At 48.2% G+C, this 20,554-nt stretch overlaps 1 protein-coding gene and 1 long non-coding RNA gene across 2 annotated transcripts; both read right to left on the bottom strand.

Moving 5' to 3' along the window:
• Positions 1-2,116: 2,116 nt before the first annotated feature.
• On the bottom strand, positions 2,117-2,776 carry LOC142900326 (uncharacterized). Its single transcript, XR_012928881.1, has 2 exons — positions 2,546-2,776; positions 2,117-2,394 (listed from the first exon to the last, which is right to left on the bottom strand). It is a non-coding gene; the product is annotated as an uncharacterized LOC142900326 (long non-coding RNA).
• Positions 2,777-15,741: 12,965 nt separating this feature from the next.
• On the bottom strand, positions 15,742-17,569 carry dio3b (iodothyronine deiodinase 3b). The gene has a single exon (XM_076044677.1). The coding sequence runs from the start codon at positions 17,430-17,432 to the stop codon at positions 16,611-16,613; it is 822 nt and encodes a 273-aa protein (XP_075900792.1). The 5' UTR covers positions 17,433-17,569; the 3' UTR covers positions 15,742-16,610.
• Between the last annotated feature and the right edge of the window lie 2,985 nt (positions 17,570-20,554).

Genomic DNA, 20,554 nt, shown 5'->3' on the forward strand with positions numbered 1-20,554 from the left:
TGGACTCGACTGCGTTGAGCAAGTGTTTCCACAATCACTCCATCTCGGTCCTGACACATCTGACTCAACAGCAGTGGTTTGCAAAAAAGTTGTTTGCACAGCAGAAAAGTGAAAGGAGTATTCTTGTTTAAAAAGTAATGTTCAGGATTTGATGTCACAAAGAGTGATTTGCTAAAGTTGTTTATTTGTACAAAATAAATGATGAAGATTTTCCTTCCTCCAAGGTGGGGCGTGACAGAGAAGGTTTGACCACCACTGCCCTAAATGAATGAAATTTCAACAACTGCATGAGGTTCATTGCGTCTCCATGAGATACATATCGGTATTAACATTTTTCCTTATGAACGGACGTATGACAATTTTGGGCTGTTGCTTCCGTACCTTGACGTGTTTCGACGGCAGCTTCCTGTCACTGTCCTGGAAGACCTCGGCACCTTCATGGTACCACCTGATGGAAACACAGCGTCACAAGACAGCACCCAGGTGACCTGAGGAGGAAGACGGACGCTGCCATCGAAACACGTCAACGTACCTAGACATATCATGTCTGTTGTAAAGGAAAAATGCTAATAATCCTAACGAAATTTCAAGCCTCAAAAGAAAGATGAGTGACAAGTTCCTTAATTAGTATAAGTATAAATGTGTGTATTTCTACCCTATTTGAGTACATTATATTATTTAATAACAATAATGGATTAGATTTATATAGTGCTTTTCAAGGCATATGAATTGACTGAATGCATCTCAGATGCCCGGCTGGAGCTTTCGTTATCCAACGTCAAGCACCTCACCAACCTCTTCACAGCTTCCACTGGGGTTCTGGGTCGGGTTACCGGTACTGTGTTTGAGCTCAGGCTCCAGCATCAGTTCCGATAACCGCTGCGCTGCCGCCGCGTGACTGGACTGACGTTGACGCGCAGGTTCATGGCGGTCGTGGGGGAGGGGGGGAGCGGAGATGTGTCTCGGCGCTGCCACTGGTTGCCACAGTCTGTGCCCTGACTCAGAGGTCACGTAAGTTCTCCTTCCTCCTGTGTGTGTCTGGCATCCCCGTTGGGGTGGCGTGCTGGAGCGGAGTCGAGCCGCGGGGGTTTCGTGAAAAAACAATCACACCTGCCCTCTTTTCGCCTTGGAAAACAAAAAACGGGGGGCAATCTGACGCTCAGACGGCTGCTGCAGTGACGCCCTGCGATTGCGAGGTGATTGCAACCGATTGCACCTGGCACATCTGCGCAGCTGCACTTGTTTTTATTTACAAACAAACACACACATATACATATATGTATGTGTATCTTTATATAATACATCTTTATGTGTATATTTTATATATATATATAATAAAATATATGTATATATACATATATATGCATATATATGCATATATGTATGCCTATATTCATATATATATGTATATATATATATATATATATATATATATATATGTGTGTGTGTGTGTGTGTCTATGTATGCCTAAATGTGTGATATGTTTTATGTGCATATATCTGTGTATGTGTGTGTGTGTGATGTTTATGCTGTATACACGTGAGCACTTTCCTCAGTGCATCTCTCAGATCCACACCCCCTTGTTCCTCGGCACTGCTGATTAATTTATATGCATTTAATCCGAGCGAAGTTGTTATTGTAGCACAGCAGCCATTTGTCTCTAATGACGTCCTAATGAAGCTGTGAGTCGCCTCCAAAAATAAATAAATTCCTGTGTGCCACATTACGGAGATGCCGTGACAAACTTAAACGAAAGAGAAGAAAATAAATGTTGTCCGCAGCCAGGAACCTAAATGCATCAGTTGGATTTATATATATATATATATATATATATGTATATATATATATATATATATATATATGTACATACTAATAATCTTATTTCTGTGTGCACAGTTTGAAGTCTGGGTGTCTCCTTCTGTCTGGCAGCCCTCTGATGAAGAGGTCACTGAGTTCGCCTGCCAAGTGAGTTTGCTTGTGGGCTTTGGGTGAAAAAGAAAAAAAGATCTGGTTGTTCTGACATCTTCTCCATCTCAGACCAGTCGAATTATCGTCCAGCTGCTGCCTCCGTAGCATCCCTCCATCACCTCTCTCACTCACCTCTCTCACTCACCTCTCTCTCTCTCTCTCTCTCTCTCTCTCTCTCTCTCTCTCTCTCTCTCTCTCTCTCTCTCTCTCTCTCTGTCTGTCTGTCCCTCCCCGGTGCTCCGAACCAGTAAGAAAAAAAAAAAAAACCCATCTTGTCACGACGGGAGATGTCAGAACCTGTCGCCATGGAAACAGCGCTCAAAAGTTTGGAGCGTCGCTTCCCCATTGTGACTCGAACCAATCAGAATTTTAGGCAAAGCTTTTTCAGAGGCTGCGTTACTTCACTCTCGAGTGGTGTGAGTACATCTGTTTGGAGCAGTGTGTGTGTGTGTGTGTGTGTGTGGTGATGCAGTGATAAAATGTTGTGGGAGCCAGAATATGAGTCATCACAGCACCCCAAGGGTTCTGAGACCTGACTCCCTGTGTTGTTTTTTTTGTTTTTTTTTCAGAATCCAACCCCATTAATTCCTCCAACATCAAAAAATCCGCAGCACCTGAATCCACCCCTTGAGTCACGACATGCTGGAGAGCCTCCTCACGCACCTACTGCCAGGCACCGGCAGGCACCGCCGCTGCCGCCTCCCCGCGTGGCCGAAGGTGATGGCCACCCCCGGTTTGTCCTCTTTGAAGCCCGCAGTCGGGCTTCAAAGTCTTCCCGCTTCAAAGCGGACAGGTTGGGATGTGGTCATCCGAATCTTCCACCTGTCAGCACTGGAGGCTGGACGGAGCCGACGGGCCCGTGGGTGAGTCCGACCAGATTTAACAGACTTTAGACTTTTTGAGCAGGGCTGGGTGGAGGTGGGGTGCTGCACTGAAGGGATGCAACACTGAGCAGCTCGAGGTGAACGCGAGCAAAACAACAAGCAGTGAGGGAAAGTAAGTATAAATAAAACATTAACACTGGTTCTGCATGTCCGACTGCTGGGGTGTAGCCTAATTTCCGGCCCCTTGTACTGTAACTACAGTCAGATCTCCTCATTATGGGAGACACCAGCTGAGAATCCTTGGATAGTGAGTCTTCAGAAAGCGTCACAATTATCCCTCTGTTTGCAACCTCCTGGCAAAATGCTGGGTTTTTAGCCTGGACATTTCACTGAACCTCCCACATGTTTTGGTGGAGGTTCGAGGTGGCAAATAGCCTGGGGAGGGGCGGTCAGGTGCCCTCTGGTGACATCACAAAGAGTTTATTTTCAGGAGACACGCTTTCGGAAACGTGGAGACGGCTAAATTAGCTCCGGTCCATCCTTGTCTTTGATGTCCGTGACTGGCTGCGGAAACACGAAGGTTAAGTGTTTATTATGACGACGAGGCGCGTAACACCAGACGGCTGAAGAAACAACAAAGAAAGAGACATGTGAAAGGGGATCATCACCCGAGCAGAATGCAGAACAGCCGTCACACAGCCATTACTCCGACATGAGGAATTAACGTGAAATTTCATTTGGACAAAGATATATTTAGAAAGTGTTTTTTATGCTTGTTGCGGCCTCGTTTCGAGGTACGACGACAACAAGTAAACTTGTTTACAGCTGGCGACAACAGCGCAGCCTGAGGCCGACTTGAGGCTCCTCCCCTCGCATCAATTACGACCAATAAAACCCACGCCGTCAAAGACGAAACAAAGCAATCAAGATGTTCTGCTTCACATACCGACACTCGCAAACGCAAAAATAGCCGCGAGTCATGTGCTCGTCCTGTAAATCTGGCATCACGGTCAATTACCCAAGAATTACAATTTGGGAAATACCACATCGCATTAAAAAACACTGACATTTTTTGACGAGATTTTATGGACTTCAAACAGGAGACGCTTCAGTTCCAGCAAGGCTGTAACCTCGTTAGCAGGGAATCACATTATCAGTGCATTAACCACATTATCATTTCCAAGACGGACAATCATGTGATCAACAGATACTGTAAGCAATGTGTTGAGTACAATTACACAAGAATTTTGAGACAAGTGAGGAATGCCAGATGAAAAACAGAACAAAATGTGGAGGGAAAAAAAAAAACGTTGGACTGAATGTGAAAAACCTTGATTTTTGGTTTTCTTTATAAACCCAAAAATCAAGGCCCTTCCTTTTACAGCCATTTCTGCAAAATCAAAAAAGAAGAATAAAACAAAGTTGATAAAGGTGTTATTTTCATTTTCTTGAAAATAGAAGGTGTCTCTGGGAGGTGAAAACTGTTAAATCTCTTTTAGCCTGCTAGTCCCACAGCAACACACACACACACACACACACACACACCCTGCACGACTATTATTATCGCGCAACATCTCAGGCACCTGGTGTCTGAAGCTCATCAGTCGTCTCGACAACATGTGGGACGAATGAACTGTCTGCGGCGTCGACGCTGTGGCCTCAGAGGACCGTCTGGAGCCCGGCGACACATGAGGTCAGAGAGCCGAGCGGCAGCAAGTCGGGTCGGCCTTCCCCCCATTCTCAGAAGTCAGCCAGAGACAGAAAGGAAGTGGAGGCCGGAGGCAAGAAGCCTTTTACACTCACCAGATTTGATGACATTCTCAGAACCTCTGGACGAAGATCCATGAGGTTTTTTTTTTAAGATAGCAGAAGCTGAAAATGTGTCCCTGGTTTCACTCACCGGCAACCACAGCATCTACACCACGAGTGTCCCAGATTCAAAACCAAGAACACCACAGGCCATGAAAAAAAATTTCAACGGCTACTTTTGACAGAACAATCCTCCAAATGCACTCAGACCTGCAGTTTAGCAAGGATTACAAGGACTTTAGCAAATACTCGACTCATTCAAACCCGACTCCAGCAGTAAAACAGCTACCAAGGACGATCGGCGTTGTGAGTTGGCTGCCCAGAGATGTTCTGAAAGAGCGCAGCATCTCATGCAGATATCGACTATTGTGCGACTTCCATTGTGGTCTTGGAATCGGGACCTCGGCCGATCAAGACTGCGGAGGCTGCGACTCGTTCGGTAGAGGCAAAATAATCGTAACAATGGCTTTTTTTTCACAGTGTGACGTACCAAATGCACAAACTGCACCGTTGGCTGTGACCGCGCACCTGCTGTTTGTTGCCACAATTCCGCAGACGCACAATCTCACGGAAGCTCCACCGATCAAACCGGATTTCAGGCGGGGGGAACAAAACAAATGTGTGGGGAGAGCCAAACGCCCTTAGGCCATTTTTGCAGTGAGAAAACGGAACAATGAGAACCTGAGTGCGGGACCTTGAGGGACGTTGCACCTTCGTGCGGCCGCCTCTGGGTCTTCATTTCCTCAGCGGCTGTTGTGGAAATCCCACTGAGGGCGGAATCCAAAGTCGGAGTCCGATTTTACCAGTCAAGATCGAGGAGGTTGTGGCTGGTTTGTAAGGCAGTAAACATAATCATATTGACACCACCGCACGCTCAAAGAGCATACATGTGGCAAGGCGCAGAATGCCCGGGGGGGGGCTTCGAACCCCAGACTCCCGGGTAATAGCCATGCGCGCTTAACCATTCGGCCAAAGGGACATCCTTCTTGGCCACGTAGCCAGGGCGCATGATCTATTGGAGGCATAGTGACAGGACCGCCACTGTCACATACGGAAAAAGTTTGCGACCGGTTCGACACAAAAGTTGCAAGGATGTACACACTCCCGGCCCTCTCCCTACCGTCCTCAAACAAAGACGTCCCTTCAACTTGGAGCTTTTAAATTTCCGAGAATATAAACATAGGCTGATCTAATTTAGCTCTTTGCCCGTCAGTTTCTTATAATTTGTGGAGAATATGCAGGAATTACAAGACGCTCTGTGTCCTCGCTCCGTCTCCGGAGAAAACCTGTTGCTCCAGGGATTCGCTCTCCGCCCTCACGACTTGATTCATTGCTGCTGCTGCTGCCAGTATTAGCCGTAACCAACTGCCGCTGCTAACGGCATTAGTGCCGTGTGCCATTCACCGCCACAGTTTTAGCATCCATGCATGAAACACATTAGTGGTGGTGGTGGTGGTGGTGGTGGTGGGCAGGAAGAGACACGCTTGCTAAAGTTGGTAGCCACTAGCTAGCTGACATGCATAACCCTCCGTAAAGGGAAACTTCAACAAAAACTGGCAAATTAGTTGTATCCACCTCATATGGCTCTGATGGCAATAGGCGAATTTGACAAACAATGTTCAATTAAAAGATTTCAATCCAATTAAACATTCAGCTTATTCCTAGCGTCGATTGGTAACAAAGCAATTCAACCTATGTGAACCATAGGACGACTGGCGAGCCACTGGCCTGTGATTGTCATGACCGCGAGCACTGAATGAAAGTTGGCATCACTAAGTGGAATTGGCACAATTCTTTGTCCAATGCCTGCTGAATATTTTTTTGTGCTATTATTATTGTCACACATACAAACACACAAAAAAGGTGTGGGATATCTCTCCGAATCAAAATTCATGTCGTCCGGAGAAACGAGTAAAGCCGGCGCGAGAGGCTGCATTTCTGCGGCGCTCAATGCAGAGAGACACATGGCTGTGAAAATTCAGCCCTGCGGAGAGATCGGAGATGACAGCGTGGGCGCGCTGTACCGTGCGAACTTTCAGCCGCCGCCGCCGCCTTTGGAGCCGCGCGGGTTAATCGAGGTTTGCTGCTCCTCTTCATCCCTCCAGCGGGGGAACGTGTAGGCTCGCTCTGCTCCCCGCTTGATGAGCAGCATTCCCGCGCCTTTCAAACTTTCCACCGTGTGTGCGTTTGATCCTCAGAGCGACGTTCTTCAAGTCGGTCCACCCCACCTCTTTTCTTCTTCCCATCACTGCTCCAGCATCTGCGCCGAATCTCAATTCTGCCAAGTGTGATATTCTGCTTTGTTCGCACTTGTTTTGCATCGACTGCAAACTGGATTTCACAGTGACTGGGCCACGTGTCCCGACCGATGGGGTGGGGGGTTGGGGGATGGGGGTGTGTGTGTGTGTGTGTGTGGGTGGGGTGGGGTGGGGGGGTGGTGGGGGGGTCAGCGTGACTCAGGTTGTATGTTTGCCGCCCGGGTCGTCGGGACCCGCCGGAAAAGAAAGCGGGATGAATTTCCACTGCTGCTGACGTCAGAGGAGCCATGCGTCATGCTGGCGGTGGAGGTGGTGGTGGTGGTGGTGGTGGAGGGTTTGCGCTGTGCTGCACCGAGCCTCCCAAGTGCGGAGAGGAGTCCCGAGGCCTCAGGGGGAGGCGGGTGGGTGTGCTGCTGCTGCTGCTGCTGCTGCTGCTAAAGCAAAACCTGCACGTCAGCCTTCACTATGATCATCTGGCTGTATTCATTACACCTGCTGCATATTTAAGATGAGTCAGTTCGCCCCCTGACACGGTGACGGTGGGTTGGCTGACGCGCAGCAAGCCGGAATCTCTGCGAGGAGAGAACAGCGGCTGACATTTTCAGTTCCAAGGAGAGAAGCTGGGGGGGAAAAAAACAAGCAAAAAGAAAAACAATCCAATCGTTCCGATTTTTTTATTTTTTTTTTTCCCCAAATAGGAGGCTAAACCTCGCACTGTAATCTGACCGAGGGGGCTTTTGTTATTGAGAGCGGCGTCCATCTGCGAGCGCCAGATCGCCCAGATAAACTGATCTCATAGCAACTGCATTGCCATGACGTCCGGGGTGCAGATGCCTCGCCGAGGACCATTTCTGCAAAAAAAAAAAAAGAGAAAGAAAAAAAGGAGTGCACCGACTCCCGGAATAACCGGCCCGGGCCCCCTGAAAAAAGTGAAAAAAAAAAAAAGAGACAACGAGCAAAAATAAACAGCGAGAGAAACCATTAACGGAGTGATTCATCCACTTTCCGTCCCTCAAATTAGCGCCGCGGCGTCGCCGGGCCTCCGGTTGTTTCCGACAAAAATGTCTCCCCCTCAGTGATTTGTCTTCCGCTTCCCCCTTCTGTCATTGATAGGGGCTGTTTGGAAAAGCCGCTTTGGCTCTGAGCACTTTATTCTTATTTCTTGGCAAAGAAAAAAAAAAAAAGAGCTGCGAATGAATAGGGAGGATTATGATGCCGCGTTTGCATATGAATGTGCGTGCACGTACACTTTTGTATTTCTCTCTCTCTTTTTTTCTTTTAAGGAAAAATAATTGTTTTCGGGCCTTTAATGGCCTTTCGACTCAATATCCTCAATTTCGGAGCTTTATACTTCACCCCCCCCAAATGATGCTGCTGGCTCTCATTCCCTCAGTATTCCTTTTATTGCTCGAGCAATGTGTTTATGAAGTTTATGAGATGGACCCCGAGACCTCAGGTGTCCCCCGCTATTTATTATTAATATGCGTAGATCTCACAAGCAATATCGCCCGCGCACCTCCCTGTCCTGTTCCCCATATATCCGCGTGCTTCTATTTAAAGTTCCGACACCGCAGCCGTTTCCAGATCTTTACTTTTGACTGTTCAATGGAAAAAAAATGAGTAAGAAAGCAAAGCAAACCCTCTGTTTGCAGCCTCCTGTTTGTTGAAGCGTCCACCTGTCTTGGGGGTTCCTGAGGAAAAGGTGCAGCAGGAGAAGGACGGGATGGATGATGTTTTTTTTTTTTTTTTTTTTTTTTACTTCAGTAGTGGGAACTCTTGTCGTATGTAGAAACGACAACCAGAAGACACAGAACAGGATGAAAACCCTCGCTTCACTTGTCATATGACCTCGAAGGCTCGCGGACGAAGTCATGGGTTTGATGTGATGAATAGATTATTCTGATGAAGGCGTTTCTTTTGGGCTTTTTTTTTTCATTTTTTAACAATTTTTTTTTTTTATTCATTTCCTATGCCCTGTGAGCTGCGCCCGGTCTCCTCCGAACAACGTTATCATTATATCTAATAGGACACACACATCGGATCAGATTCAGGGGAAAGTTTAAACTCTATTTTTGGGTCCAACCAGAATGTCTCGTTCCTGCGGGTGCAGTTTGATAACCGGCCAACCGACCGAGTGACTCACCTTCAACCTATATGAACGTGCAGAGTGATTTGGGTGACACGTCTTTATTTTTTTTTTTGTGAGTCTTTCTTTTACTGCTCAACCAGCCGACGAGCCGCTAATCACGACTGGTCCGGGCTGTTTCAAGCAGCTTTCTGCTTTTAAGAGCCGTCGACTTCACCCCGCGAACGCCTAGGTGCCTTTTTAGCCGCCGAGCAACGGGAAGGTTCTCACAACCGCTGCCCGGGCCGGCCTGTCGGGGTTTGTCCAGGGTTTTAATCCAGGACTCCACCAACTGCCGAAGCGCTCAATGGCTCCCCAACCTGTGCAGATTTAGAAGCGAGAAAAACAACAACAACCCTTATACAAATAATGGGGCCACGCTAGAGTCAATGTAACATTTGGGGCCTGTCGGGAAAGCTGCAACACACTCCGTGTGTGTGTGTGTGGGTGGGTGTCAATAGGATGTTGCCGGCTGAAAAAAATAATGAGAGAATGAAATAAGGAGAGAAGCTTCTCTGAGATTCGGGCAACCAATGAGAGACGAGGAAAAGGATGGATTCGTGGTGTTAGGCAGCCACAATCTGCACTTCTGGAAAGTAGATTGCATGTCGCATCTGCGTGTGTCTGTTGTGTCTATGTAGTTTATGGCCTGACTGGCTGGTGGTTGTGTAGCCGAGGCTGCCACGCAACTTTGGTCGCGGATAGAAGCAGAAGGAGCTGCTAATCGGCGTGTTAATGTTCACATATTGGGCTTTGTGTCGGACCCAATCCAAGAGTCGAACTTGCAACCTTCCTGCTGTGATAGAAAGTGCTTTTGAAACCGCTAAAATCGTTTGTTCAATTTTGGGTGGTTCCATCTAAAAAAAAAAAAAAAAAAAAAAGGATCCCCAAACAATCAGCAGCAGAATGCTCACCTGCCCTGACGAAAAGGTCACGTGACCAGCTACCGCTACGTTGACGTGCTTTGTTTGCGGTGCTGCTATCCTCGCGCAGCGTCAGTTTCTTCGAGACGCCTCTGCTAAAATCTTCTGGTTTTTGTCCAGAGCCGCAAAGCAGCAGCAGCAGCAGCAGCAGCAGCAGCAGCATGTGCAGCAAGCCTGCATGTTGTGTGAAGGGAGGCTTCACTCTAGTCTGCACGGTAACAGAGAGCCGTGGAAAATTGAATTCTGCCCAAAGACGGCTGACGCAAAGAGTTGTGTAATCTGATCAGATTCAAAGGTACTTCATTAGTATGTCGTTGGGATCTCGCAGCCAAATGGGTCCAGCGCCTCCTTATGTAACCGCCTCGTCACTCATCTCCGATGGAATAGGTTGTTTTTTTTGTTGTTTTTTTTGTTTTTTTTTAATGAGGGAATATTTTTAAGTCTTGTTTTCTGCCCTCGATTCGGCCTTGATGAGATTCTGGCAAAATCTTTCTCGTGTGTCTGTTATAATTACAATGGTGGTAATGATGATGATGACAATGATGATGGCGTTGATGATGATGACGATGATGATGCTGATGGTGATGATGATGATGACGACGATGATGCTGATGGTGTTGACGACGATGATGATGATGATGATGATGATGATGACGATGACGATGACGATGACGACGATGACGATGACGATGACGATGACGACGATGACGATGATGACGATGACGATGACGATGACGATGACGATGCTGTGGAGCCAGAAAACGGAAAGTGTGGTGGCATGGACGTGGACGTGGTGCCAAGGTTGACAGCTGAACAGCTTTTCAGAGGGTCGAGGGCGGCAGCTCAGTTTCAACTCACATGCACAAACAGGACGGAGTCACATGTGGTGGTGATCCCAGGTGTCCCCAGTCAGTCAGTCAGTCAGTCAGTCAGTCAGTCAGTCAGTGTTTTCCAGCACTACCAAAGTCACATGCGTGTCTAAATCCACTTCCGTTTAAAAAAAGATAAATCATCCACACAGTTCTTGTTTTCAGAGGATGGGAAAACCTCGATGACCGATCACTGCCTGCAACTTCAATGAGCTTTTTGTTCATGCTGGGGATTCCCCCCCCCCATTTTTTTTTCCTTTGGTTAAAATTTATTGAGTTATTTATTTTTAGATCAACGATAATGGCCACAACTGACTTACTGCGGACGCAAAATATAGGAGGTTTTACATTGTGTACGCATTAAAACTAACGTAATTACATCAACATAAGCAGAACGAAGGCGTAAGTCACAATTATTGTTTAATTGACCTCGATAGAGTCTCGGATGGTAGATTTTTGCAGGCGCGAACGTCTCGTGGTCCCTTTCGTACCGACTGCTATCATTCTGTTATGTAACTCAGGTCCTTTCACTCAGTTTTGGATTATTTATTAATTTTAAATATGTCCTTTTGTCCTCCTTTCTTTGTTGTGATGGTTTCACTGTTGGGTTTGCTGCCTGTTGAGAAGAGACAAGCCCGGTGTTGTCGCTGTGGCCTGTAAACGAGTCTGTTTGTTGTCATTGCTTCCGAATCAGGCTGGAAACAACAACAACAACAACAACAGCGCTCTGTGGCAGCAATTTTAAAAATGCGTCTTTATCCAATTAGAATGATCCTTAGTGTTATATTTGAGGAGTAATTCAATGGATCATTGGCTGTTCTTTGTCCTGCTCAGACGCCTTCCTGTCACATGCGTGCATTGCATTTATTCATTTTTTTTTCTTTTTTTAAATAACCATCATTTGCCTCCAGCTCGTCAGTCCGCTACCCTGAAGTGAGGAATCTCATCCTTTCGCTTCCTCTGCCTTTCACGCAGTCTACTAAAGCACACCTTTCTGCAAGCTGCCCGTTGTGATGTCACATAGGGTGTGGGTGTGCTGCACCTCTCCCCAGCATTAGTCCTACCATCTGGAGAAATCTGAAGTCCTCGGTTTTGCTACCTTGTGTGATGCAGCAGAAAGCATATGTTGAGGGCGGGAGCTACAAGCTGCAGGCTGCCAACAGAGGGCTAAACGCGTTGTTTTTCTGGAGATGGATCCGCTCCTTGGACTATTGATTGCCCCTTGGTCTGCTCCACTGACTCTTCAGTCTGCTGTGCGTCAAAAGCAAAGCGAGGTCACTTATGAAAGAGCTGGACCGCGTCGCTCCTCGTCTGAAGGGCCTTCGTGAATCGATTGCAGCTCCCGCGGCCTCACAGTCAGGAGGTCAATCCATCCGCTATTTCGAGTGACACTAACAGCCGTGACACCTGGCGTGTCGAAAGGAATGTTCGCACGTATGCACGGCAACGATTTTCAAAATCTCCCGACACAAGGAGAAGCCCCTGCGCCAAACCCGATGGGTCTCGGATTAACATTCCTGCCGTCACGTTCGGTGGGGTCACTGTCAGGCAAGCGCTGACATCCTGGTGTGATCCTTCAAGGCCAAGCTTAGCTGGATCTTAAGGAGAGTGGGAAGTGGAGTGAGAACGTCTTTAGAAAGACTTTGGTGCTGTTTTTTCGAAAGTCTTTTCGAAACGCTGCCCAGTTTTCATTTAAAAAAAAAAATCCCCCTACTTCTGGATCAGCACTTTCCTCGTCTTTCTTTTCCCCTTTTTGTCAGGACTAGAATCTGCCTGTTACTACCACTTCTTCCTTTCCTCCTTTTCCTGATTGGTTCAGTGCCTTGACATGCTGGTAGCAAACCAGATGGAAGGTTCAGGATCGGGATCAGGACTGAAAAGGGTTTGGACTTGATTCGGATCTCCTCTATCCTGGCTTTTGTATTGACTTTGGAGATAAAAGTTTGGAGGAAAGCAGATTTTCTACAAGCACAACACGTGCACTGGAGACGCTGGCTGTGAAAAACAGGCCTTGATTTATTGATCTGGACCAGCGGGAAAATTCCCAAACTGGTTTTACTGCCGGGAATGCTGTCACGCGCTGGGTTGAGATGCATCATCACAGATGCTGCCTTGCCTGCCTTGCCTGCCTTGCCTGCCTTGCCTGCATTGCCTGCCTTGCCTGCCTGCACTTGCAGCCTGCCTGCACTGGCTGACAACAGTCTGGCTCGTGACAGCATCACCTTGACCTTCGCCCTCCCCGTGCGTGCTGACGTCGGCTGCGCCTGTCGAAACACGCCGAGGATGGAGCCGGACAAATGGGACAAGTGGGGGAATCTTGGAAAGCTTTTTAGATAGAGACGACAGGTTGGTCGAAATGTTCTGGTTTGAATCGATTCAGTGAGTCATCTGGCTGTATCACATGTAACAACCCCAGTTTTTTTTTTTTCCACAATGAATTCCAAAACATTACCAAAGTGACAGGAGACCAGCCAGCAAGTGGAGACCTGGATACTCGCGTTGTACTCGCATAACACGGCCGATCACCGCCGCTCTGCGTGGTCCCGCACTGTCAGCACGATGGGCGGGGCTTCCTCCAGAGTGTGTGCGTGCGCGCGTCCGTGCGTGTGTGCATGCAGAGCAACAGGTGGTGGACTTTTGTCGCGTTCAAAAGTCGGCGGCGTCCGTGAAGTGGGGCAGCGGCTTGATTGTAAACACGAGGGAGAGGCTTGAGTTTCACCTCGGGGAGGCTCCTGGGAGGAAAATCTGAATCACTGCTAAATAAATCACGTCAGTAAACCGTAAACTCAGCAGCGTTGGGAAAAAAAAACTCCACTCACGATGACCCTGATGATCGGCCGCGGCCCTGGGTGTCAAACCCGTTACGTGACGAGGTTTAAAATACTGTTGGCACAATTAGCTGGCAGATTAGGGCCAAATCACTCAAGTCACCTTCAGAGGTAAAATCGTCCGCCTGGTGCCGCAGATCAACGCCAGACGCCCAATTAAAGGTTAGCTGCAAACGGCGCTGGCCGAGTTCCGCGCCACTCGCAGGGTGGAAGAGCCTCTTAAATGTCAGGATTTTTCTTTTTTTGATAGTTCACGTAACAAGAGAGCAGAGCTGAAGAGGCGCCGCGAAGGGTCGACGCAGAGTGTTGCGGAGCCGAAGAACCTCGACAGAATGACGTTCTGGTGAAATAAATACAGCAAAGTCTTGAACTTCTCAACAAAGATTCACCGTATAGCACAATAAAATAAAAACGAAACCGTCCTTAATCGATAACAACTGCTTTCTGTATTATATGTATGGAAAGCAATTGTAATGTGTCTGGCACTTAAAAGTGAAACGGCCTCAAATGAAGTTGCGCCTCATCGGCACCAATCAGAAGAAGGTGAAGAACAATGTCGGATGATCAGACTGCTGTTCCTTCAACTTTAGTTATGGCGACATTGAATTTGGTGATTGCTTGGTGCTGAATTTCGTGCAGGTAACCTTGACTTAACAATACAATGAAGTGTAAAATAAACAATACCAAAGAAATGTGCTGTATCCCATGATATCATATATCGTATCATTACACTGACAAAAAAAGTATATTGTGCCATATCGTATCGTATCGTATCGTATCGTATCGTATCGTATCGTATCTTAACAAATCATATTGTATTGTATTGTATGGTATTTTATTGTATTCTGTCCTAAACAGATGCAACTAAAAAAAAGCCCCAACTCAAAGTGGCCTTTTCAGAATAATTGCTCCCCACGCTTCATCTATGCCTTAGCACATATGTCCAGCTCGCTGCATTCGACAGGGTCTAAAAGAGCGTTTTGATAGAAGTTCGCTTGGAGGTCGAGACGGGGGAAAAAACCTGTGGCTGTGCCTTGTTTATTCTATTCATAGAAATCCCTTCTGCGGGTCCAATCATCTGCGTGAGTCATCCTGTTAAAGGTCAAAGGGGACGAAAACGCTTCACATTTACCACAGCTTGTCCAGACCTGATCTTTTTTTTTTTTCATTCTTCTGCGCTACTTGGAGGGCATGAAAATCTCCCTGAACGTTCAGTGCTGGCGCTGAAAGGCCAGACGGTGAGAAGAGGGCCGCTTGCCTGGAGGAGATGCTGAGGGGTTTGCGGCTACAAGTTCTGCTAAGTGTCGGAGCTGCAGGTAAAAAGGTGCTGCTGCCGGAGGCATCACGTTGCTGTCTAAGCCTACTTGTGACTCTCTCGCTGTCCGTGTGTGTGCGTGTGTGTGTGTGTGTGTGTGTGTGTGTGTTGAGGGAAGGATAGAGTTTCCCGGAATAACGTGTGAAAGGAGGTAAAAATGCGTGGATTAAAAGATGCTGCGCGGCTCGCCTCTCGCTTTTGTCTCCGCAGCATCGGACCGCTCGTGCGCAAAAGACACACGCAGTCAAACGGGCCTCGGCTTTGATCCTGTATCATTGTTTGTGGGCGTGATTTTTCTCCTCCAGACAGGAACGCAAAGCGCCTCGCTCTGTTTTATTCCCCTGAATTCGACGTGTTGAGCAAGCTCCACTTCGGGCACAATTTTTTGGGACTCTCGATTCCAAAGGGGGAATAAAAAATGGAAAACTAACTGCGAGCCTTTTCAGGCCTCTTGGTCAAATTACCTGAATGATTCATGTACAGTATATATATATTTTTCTCTCTCTCGATAAGAGGACCGGGTTATGAAGCAGCTGCTGCTTGAGTGAGAAGATGACATTTTCTGTCTCGCTGCTCTTCTCTCGCGCAGAGTGAGGATCGTTTGGCTTCTTTTTTTTTTTTTGCCGGGGAATAATAACGGTCATAAAAACGGAAGGCGTGAATGTGAACCCGGCGGGATGCGGGCACGATGTCATCAAATTCAGATCAGCAAATTTAAATAGGCTCATATCAACCCGGTCACATAATCTGTATCCCTTCTTTTTTGTTTTTGCACTCCAATAAACTTTGAGCTGCGACCGTTCAACACGAGCAGCGCCACCATCAGGATGTGATCTGACATTTATTGTAAAAACATTTGTTCAATGACAGTCTCATTATCGTCATCATCATCGTCATCATCATCGTCATCATCATCATCATCATCATCATCATCAACATCATCATCAACATCATCGTCGTCGTCGTCGTCCACCACTCTTGCGTAAAGACCACTGTGACGTGGCTTGGCTGGCAGCCGGTCCCGCTGATGCGCAGCCGCATCCCGGTGTCGGAAACATCAGTGTCGGTTCTCTGGCCTGGCCGCTTAAAAACCGAACTTCACGCAGACACCGGGCCCTGGCGCTGTTCAGCCTGGACACGCTCGCGCGCGCGCGCGCGCACACACACACATACACACGCACGGTTACGTCCAGCTATATTCTTACATATATATATATATATTTATGTATATATATATATATTTTTTTTTTCTTAGAAAAATAGAGTGATCACTAAACGACTTCCAACAACATTCAATACTTTTTTCTTTCTCAGTCCGAACAGGGGGGGGTGGGGGGGGGATCTCTCTGTGAGCAACAAGGGGCAAAAAAAACAAACAAAAAAAGAGGAAAAAAAACAAAAACAAAAACAAAAACAAAAACAAACAAACCGACAACATACCAAAAAAAAAAAAACATGACTCGAGTCCAGTGGAGCAACATCATGTACCACGTGTGAACAGTCAAATAGCAGCATGTGGGTCTTTTTGCATTGTGTGAGTCGGACACTAAAAATAAAATAAAATAAAATAAAATACATACAAAAAGGCGCACATTTTGGCGTGCAGGCTCATCATCATCATCATCATCATCATCATCATCATCATCATCATCATCATTACATCGTCGTCCTCGTCTTTCCCTGCCGGCTGGCTACACATGGAGCACCGCGGTCTCCGAGTTGACCAGATCGTTCCTGTAGCGCTCCAGCCAGCTCTTCAGCTCGGCGATCCGGTAGCCCTCCGGGCCCCTGCCGCCCTGGTACACCACCTGCTCGTCCCTGACGATGTAAAGTCTCTCAAAGTAGGCTCCGTACGCGGCGTTGGATGAGTTGTCCATGTTATCCACCACCACGTTGCTGCTGGGCACCTCGGCCAGCATCAGCTGCGCGGCGCGGAGCCGGTCCTCGATGCACCGGTGCTTGGGGATCTGGTACGGCGCGTCCGAGCTCACCCAGCCGTCGGACGGGTGCGCCTCCTCGATGTACACCACCAGAAAGTCCGCGATGTCCGCGTACTGGCGCATGACGCGCCCAAACGCCGACAGGCGCGTCATGAACGGCGGTCAGGAGCAGCTGCCAAAGTTGAGGATGAGCGGTCTCTTCCCTTTCATGCAGTCCAGTATGCGCATCGTCTCGCGCTTGTGCACCAGCATCACTTCTGTGTTGGGCGCCGCGCGCCCCAGGTGCGCCGACTTGAGGAAGTCCAGCTTCTGGCCGTACCAGACGGCCCGCAGAGACTCCAGGGTGAACATCTTGTTGGAGTCGGACACGCACACCGGCGGGTCGTCCGCGCTCTGCTGCGCCTCCCCCATTCGGAGCAGCACTTTCCGGCGGATCCACAGGAAATCCAGGAGCCACAGCATGACGGCGGCGAGCAGGAACCGGGGCAGCAGCATCAGGCACAGGGCGGCGTGTTTCAGCGCCCTCGCCATTAGGACACCGCCGGAGTCATGCATCATCTCCGCGGTCCCCATCTCTTACCACCACCACCACCACCACCACCCTCCTCTTCCTCCTCCTGCCTACAGGATGCGAGTGGACCCGGCGCAGAACAGAAACACTGACTAGCGGCGGTTCAGTCACGCCGCTCCATTGGAGAACTCTGTGACGCGGGCGGGCAGCCCTTTTATAGGTCTGGCTTCATTTGAATATTAGCGGAAGAAAGACAGAAGAGGAGAGAGAGAGAGAGAGAGAGAGAGAGAGAGAGAGAGAGAGAGAGAGAGAGAGAGAGAGGGAGAGAGGAGGGGGGGTGGGGTGCGGTGGGGGGAGAACACCCGCACCACGCCTCCGGTCCCGCACCGCCTACTCACATGGCGGGGATTACCTCCTGTCCACTCCGGGCTTCAAAGGTCCAGAAGCAGGAGGAGGAGGAGGAGGAGGAGGAAAAGAGAGCGGCCGTCCGCCGCGCACATGTGTAAATAAAACATGACAGCTGATGGATGTTGTTCTTTTTCTCCTCCGTCACAGGTTTGGTTGAAAGAGTGCAAACAGGGGTGCAAAAAAAGAAAAGAAAGGAAGAAAGGAAGAAGACTTGGGCGAGATTTTAATTGGCTTGTGGCCGCACGCATGGTCGACCCTAAGAGTCGTGAGGAGGGGAGGAGGTGGGGTGATGATAAAAAAAAAAAACAACAACCCCGTATCGACTTCGCTGAGAACACCCGTGTACTCGACTCAACTCTTTCGGAACAAGCGCAGGTAGGGTCGCGGCCACAAGGCGGCGACATAACCCGTGTGCGATTTTCAGTCGGGGGAAAAAAATAATAAATAAATAAATAAATAAATAAAGAATAGCCACAATGAGTCACTGCCTGATCCGAGGCGCCCCCTTGACACCTCGACAGGGGAAAGAGGGAGGGTGGAAGCTGCCAGCAGCACCGAGCAGCAGCAGATGTTGATGCTGCTGCTGCTGATGATGATCGTGATGATGATTCATTGCACCTTCAACTTTTCTCCCTATTACATCAGCGCTTCCCCGGCTGAAGCTGTCCCACCTGGCCGGAGAGGGACGCGTGAGAAACGCTTCTCCCTCCGAGGTTCCAGAGCTCCGCCAGGTCGACGGCGACTCTCAGCTGCGTTTTCAGCTCGCCGGCGGCAGCAGCAGCCAGCAGCCAACAGCGCTCCCCCTCCCCTGCCTCTCCCCTCACCCCACCTCCGCTCCCCACCCGGTGGCGTCTCTGAATCGGTATGAGTCACACGGTTGCAGCACAAAAGCAGCGCATCCCTAAATGTATTCTCAAGCGTATAGGCTCGCCATCGGATTGCCGAGAGACGGGCACAGGGACACCATGTGGCAGGTTGTCGCTGCTGGTCGACCTTCAGAGTGAAGGTCGAGGGTTTGATTCCTGATCCCGGCGGGGGGACTTGCTGTGGCGACTCTGAACCCCTCTTGGTTTTTTTTTGTTTTGTTTCGTTTTGTGACTAATTTCTGCAGATATATGTGGCGTCCACTTTTGCCGAGATCAGGAGTTGTTGTAACTGTAGTTACATCACAGCTCAGCAGGGTAGGCTGTAACCAGCCAAACATTATAGGGCTTAAAACATCCTTTTCGCAATTATCGGACGTGATGTCAGAGCTAAAACGTGGCGTTTAATCAAAACAATGTGAATACCAGCCAATTGAGTTTGAGACAAGTGACGACAACAACAAACAATGCCACAATCAACCTGAGGGCAGTTTAGGGGGAGGAACGGGGTCTTTAAACTGTTGTCCTGCCACACGGTGCATAAAACCAACCCGCCATCAGAAACTGGAACTTTCAACTTTCAACAGTAATAACAGCAGAGAAACTTGACACGCACGCATTCTTTGCACCGCACCTTTGTCCTGTCATTCCAGCTCTGACACTCAGCGCTGCACTTGGTCCCTGCGTTGACCCCAAAACAGAGGTCAACTCTGGAGAAGAGGAAGAAGAGGAATGTGATCGTAAAATATATACTTTAACTCAGATGACGTGCAAAGTCTACATGAGAAGCTTGACTTGATTGTTTTTGGAATGTTTTTTTTTTTAATTAATTAGCTTATTTTTTTTTTTTTTACAAAGCTCTTTACGAGAACTGGAAAGACACCAGTTCCCATAAAAAGGAGAGTGAAAAACAAGCCTGATTCACTTATTCCCGCACGTGAGGTCACATTTTCTGATGTAATTGCTGCTGCAACGCAAACGTGGGAAGCAGCTGTCATGATCTGGATTAGAGCGCCGGCTCCCTCTCACTTGTTTACAACCCGCCCGGCGAGCATGTGCCGTTACGAGGACACCCCGCCAGTCCACGCTTTCCCCCAGGGGCCGAGTGTGATTTTCCTCAAACTTGGACGGATTCTCTAGGATCAGGTCGGCCTTGAGCCGCGGGGGGGCCCCCGCTGGTCGCACAGGTCGCCTCAGAAATACCCCTAATCTCATTAACCGTAGTGGAAAGGCCAGTGGAGGTAGCAGCAGGACGTGGGGCTGCACTGGGATCCCGTGCCTCGCTCTCTCTCTCTCTCTCTCTCACACACACACACACACACACACACACACACACACGCTTTAACCAATTAATACAAAAGCACATGATCGCAAATGCGATTGTCGGAACTGGTTCCAGGCCTTTCGTCACTTTCTCTTCCCAAGAAGCTGAACAACGGCCTGCTTCAGCGTTTCGTAGAAAGTGTTCCAAGAAATAAACACGTCCCGCACGGGCCGGCCACACAAATACAAACCAGCATTTAATTCAGTCCCGCTAAGCCGTCTCATTCAGATCCAGTTTGTCTCCGCAAGTATTTCATATATATATATATATGTATATATATATGAAATATATATGTATGTATGTATATATATATATATATATATATATATATATATATATATATGTATACATATATATATATACATATATACGTATACATATTTATACATATATGTATACAATCAATCCCACATGACTTAGGGGTAAAGGCAGAGTCACAACCCCGATGACAATCGCTCACACCTGCAGACAATTCAGAGTGTTGATTAGCCTCACCTGAAGCCAGAGTACCAGTACAAGCGCAGGGACACGCACACCTGCAGACAATTCAGAGTGTTGATTAGCCTCACCTGAAGCCAGAGTACCAGTA

This window comes from Nelusetta ayraudi, unplaced genomic scaffold (genome assembly GCF_046127955.1).
Source record: "Nelusetta ayraudi isolate G7.1 ecotype Tasmania unplaced genomic scaffold, CSIRO-AGI_Nayr_v1 ptg000082l, whole genome shotgun sequence".
Taxonomy (NCBI): Eukaryota; Metazoa; Chordata; class Actinopteri; order Tetraodontiformes; family Monacanthidae; genus Nelusetta; species Nelusetta ayraudi.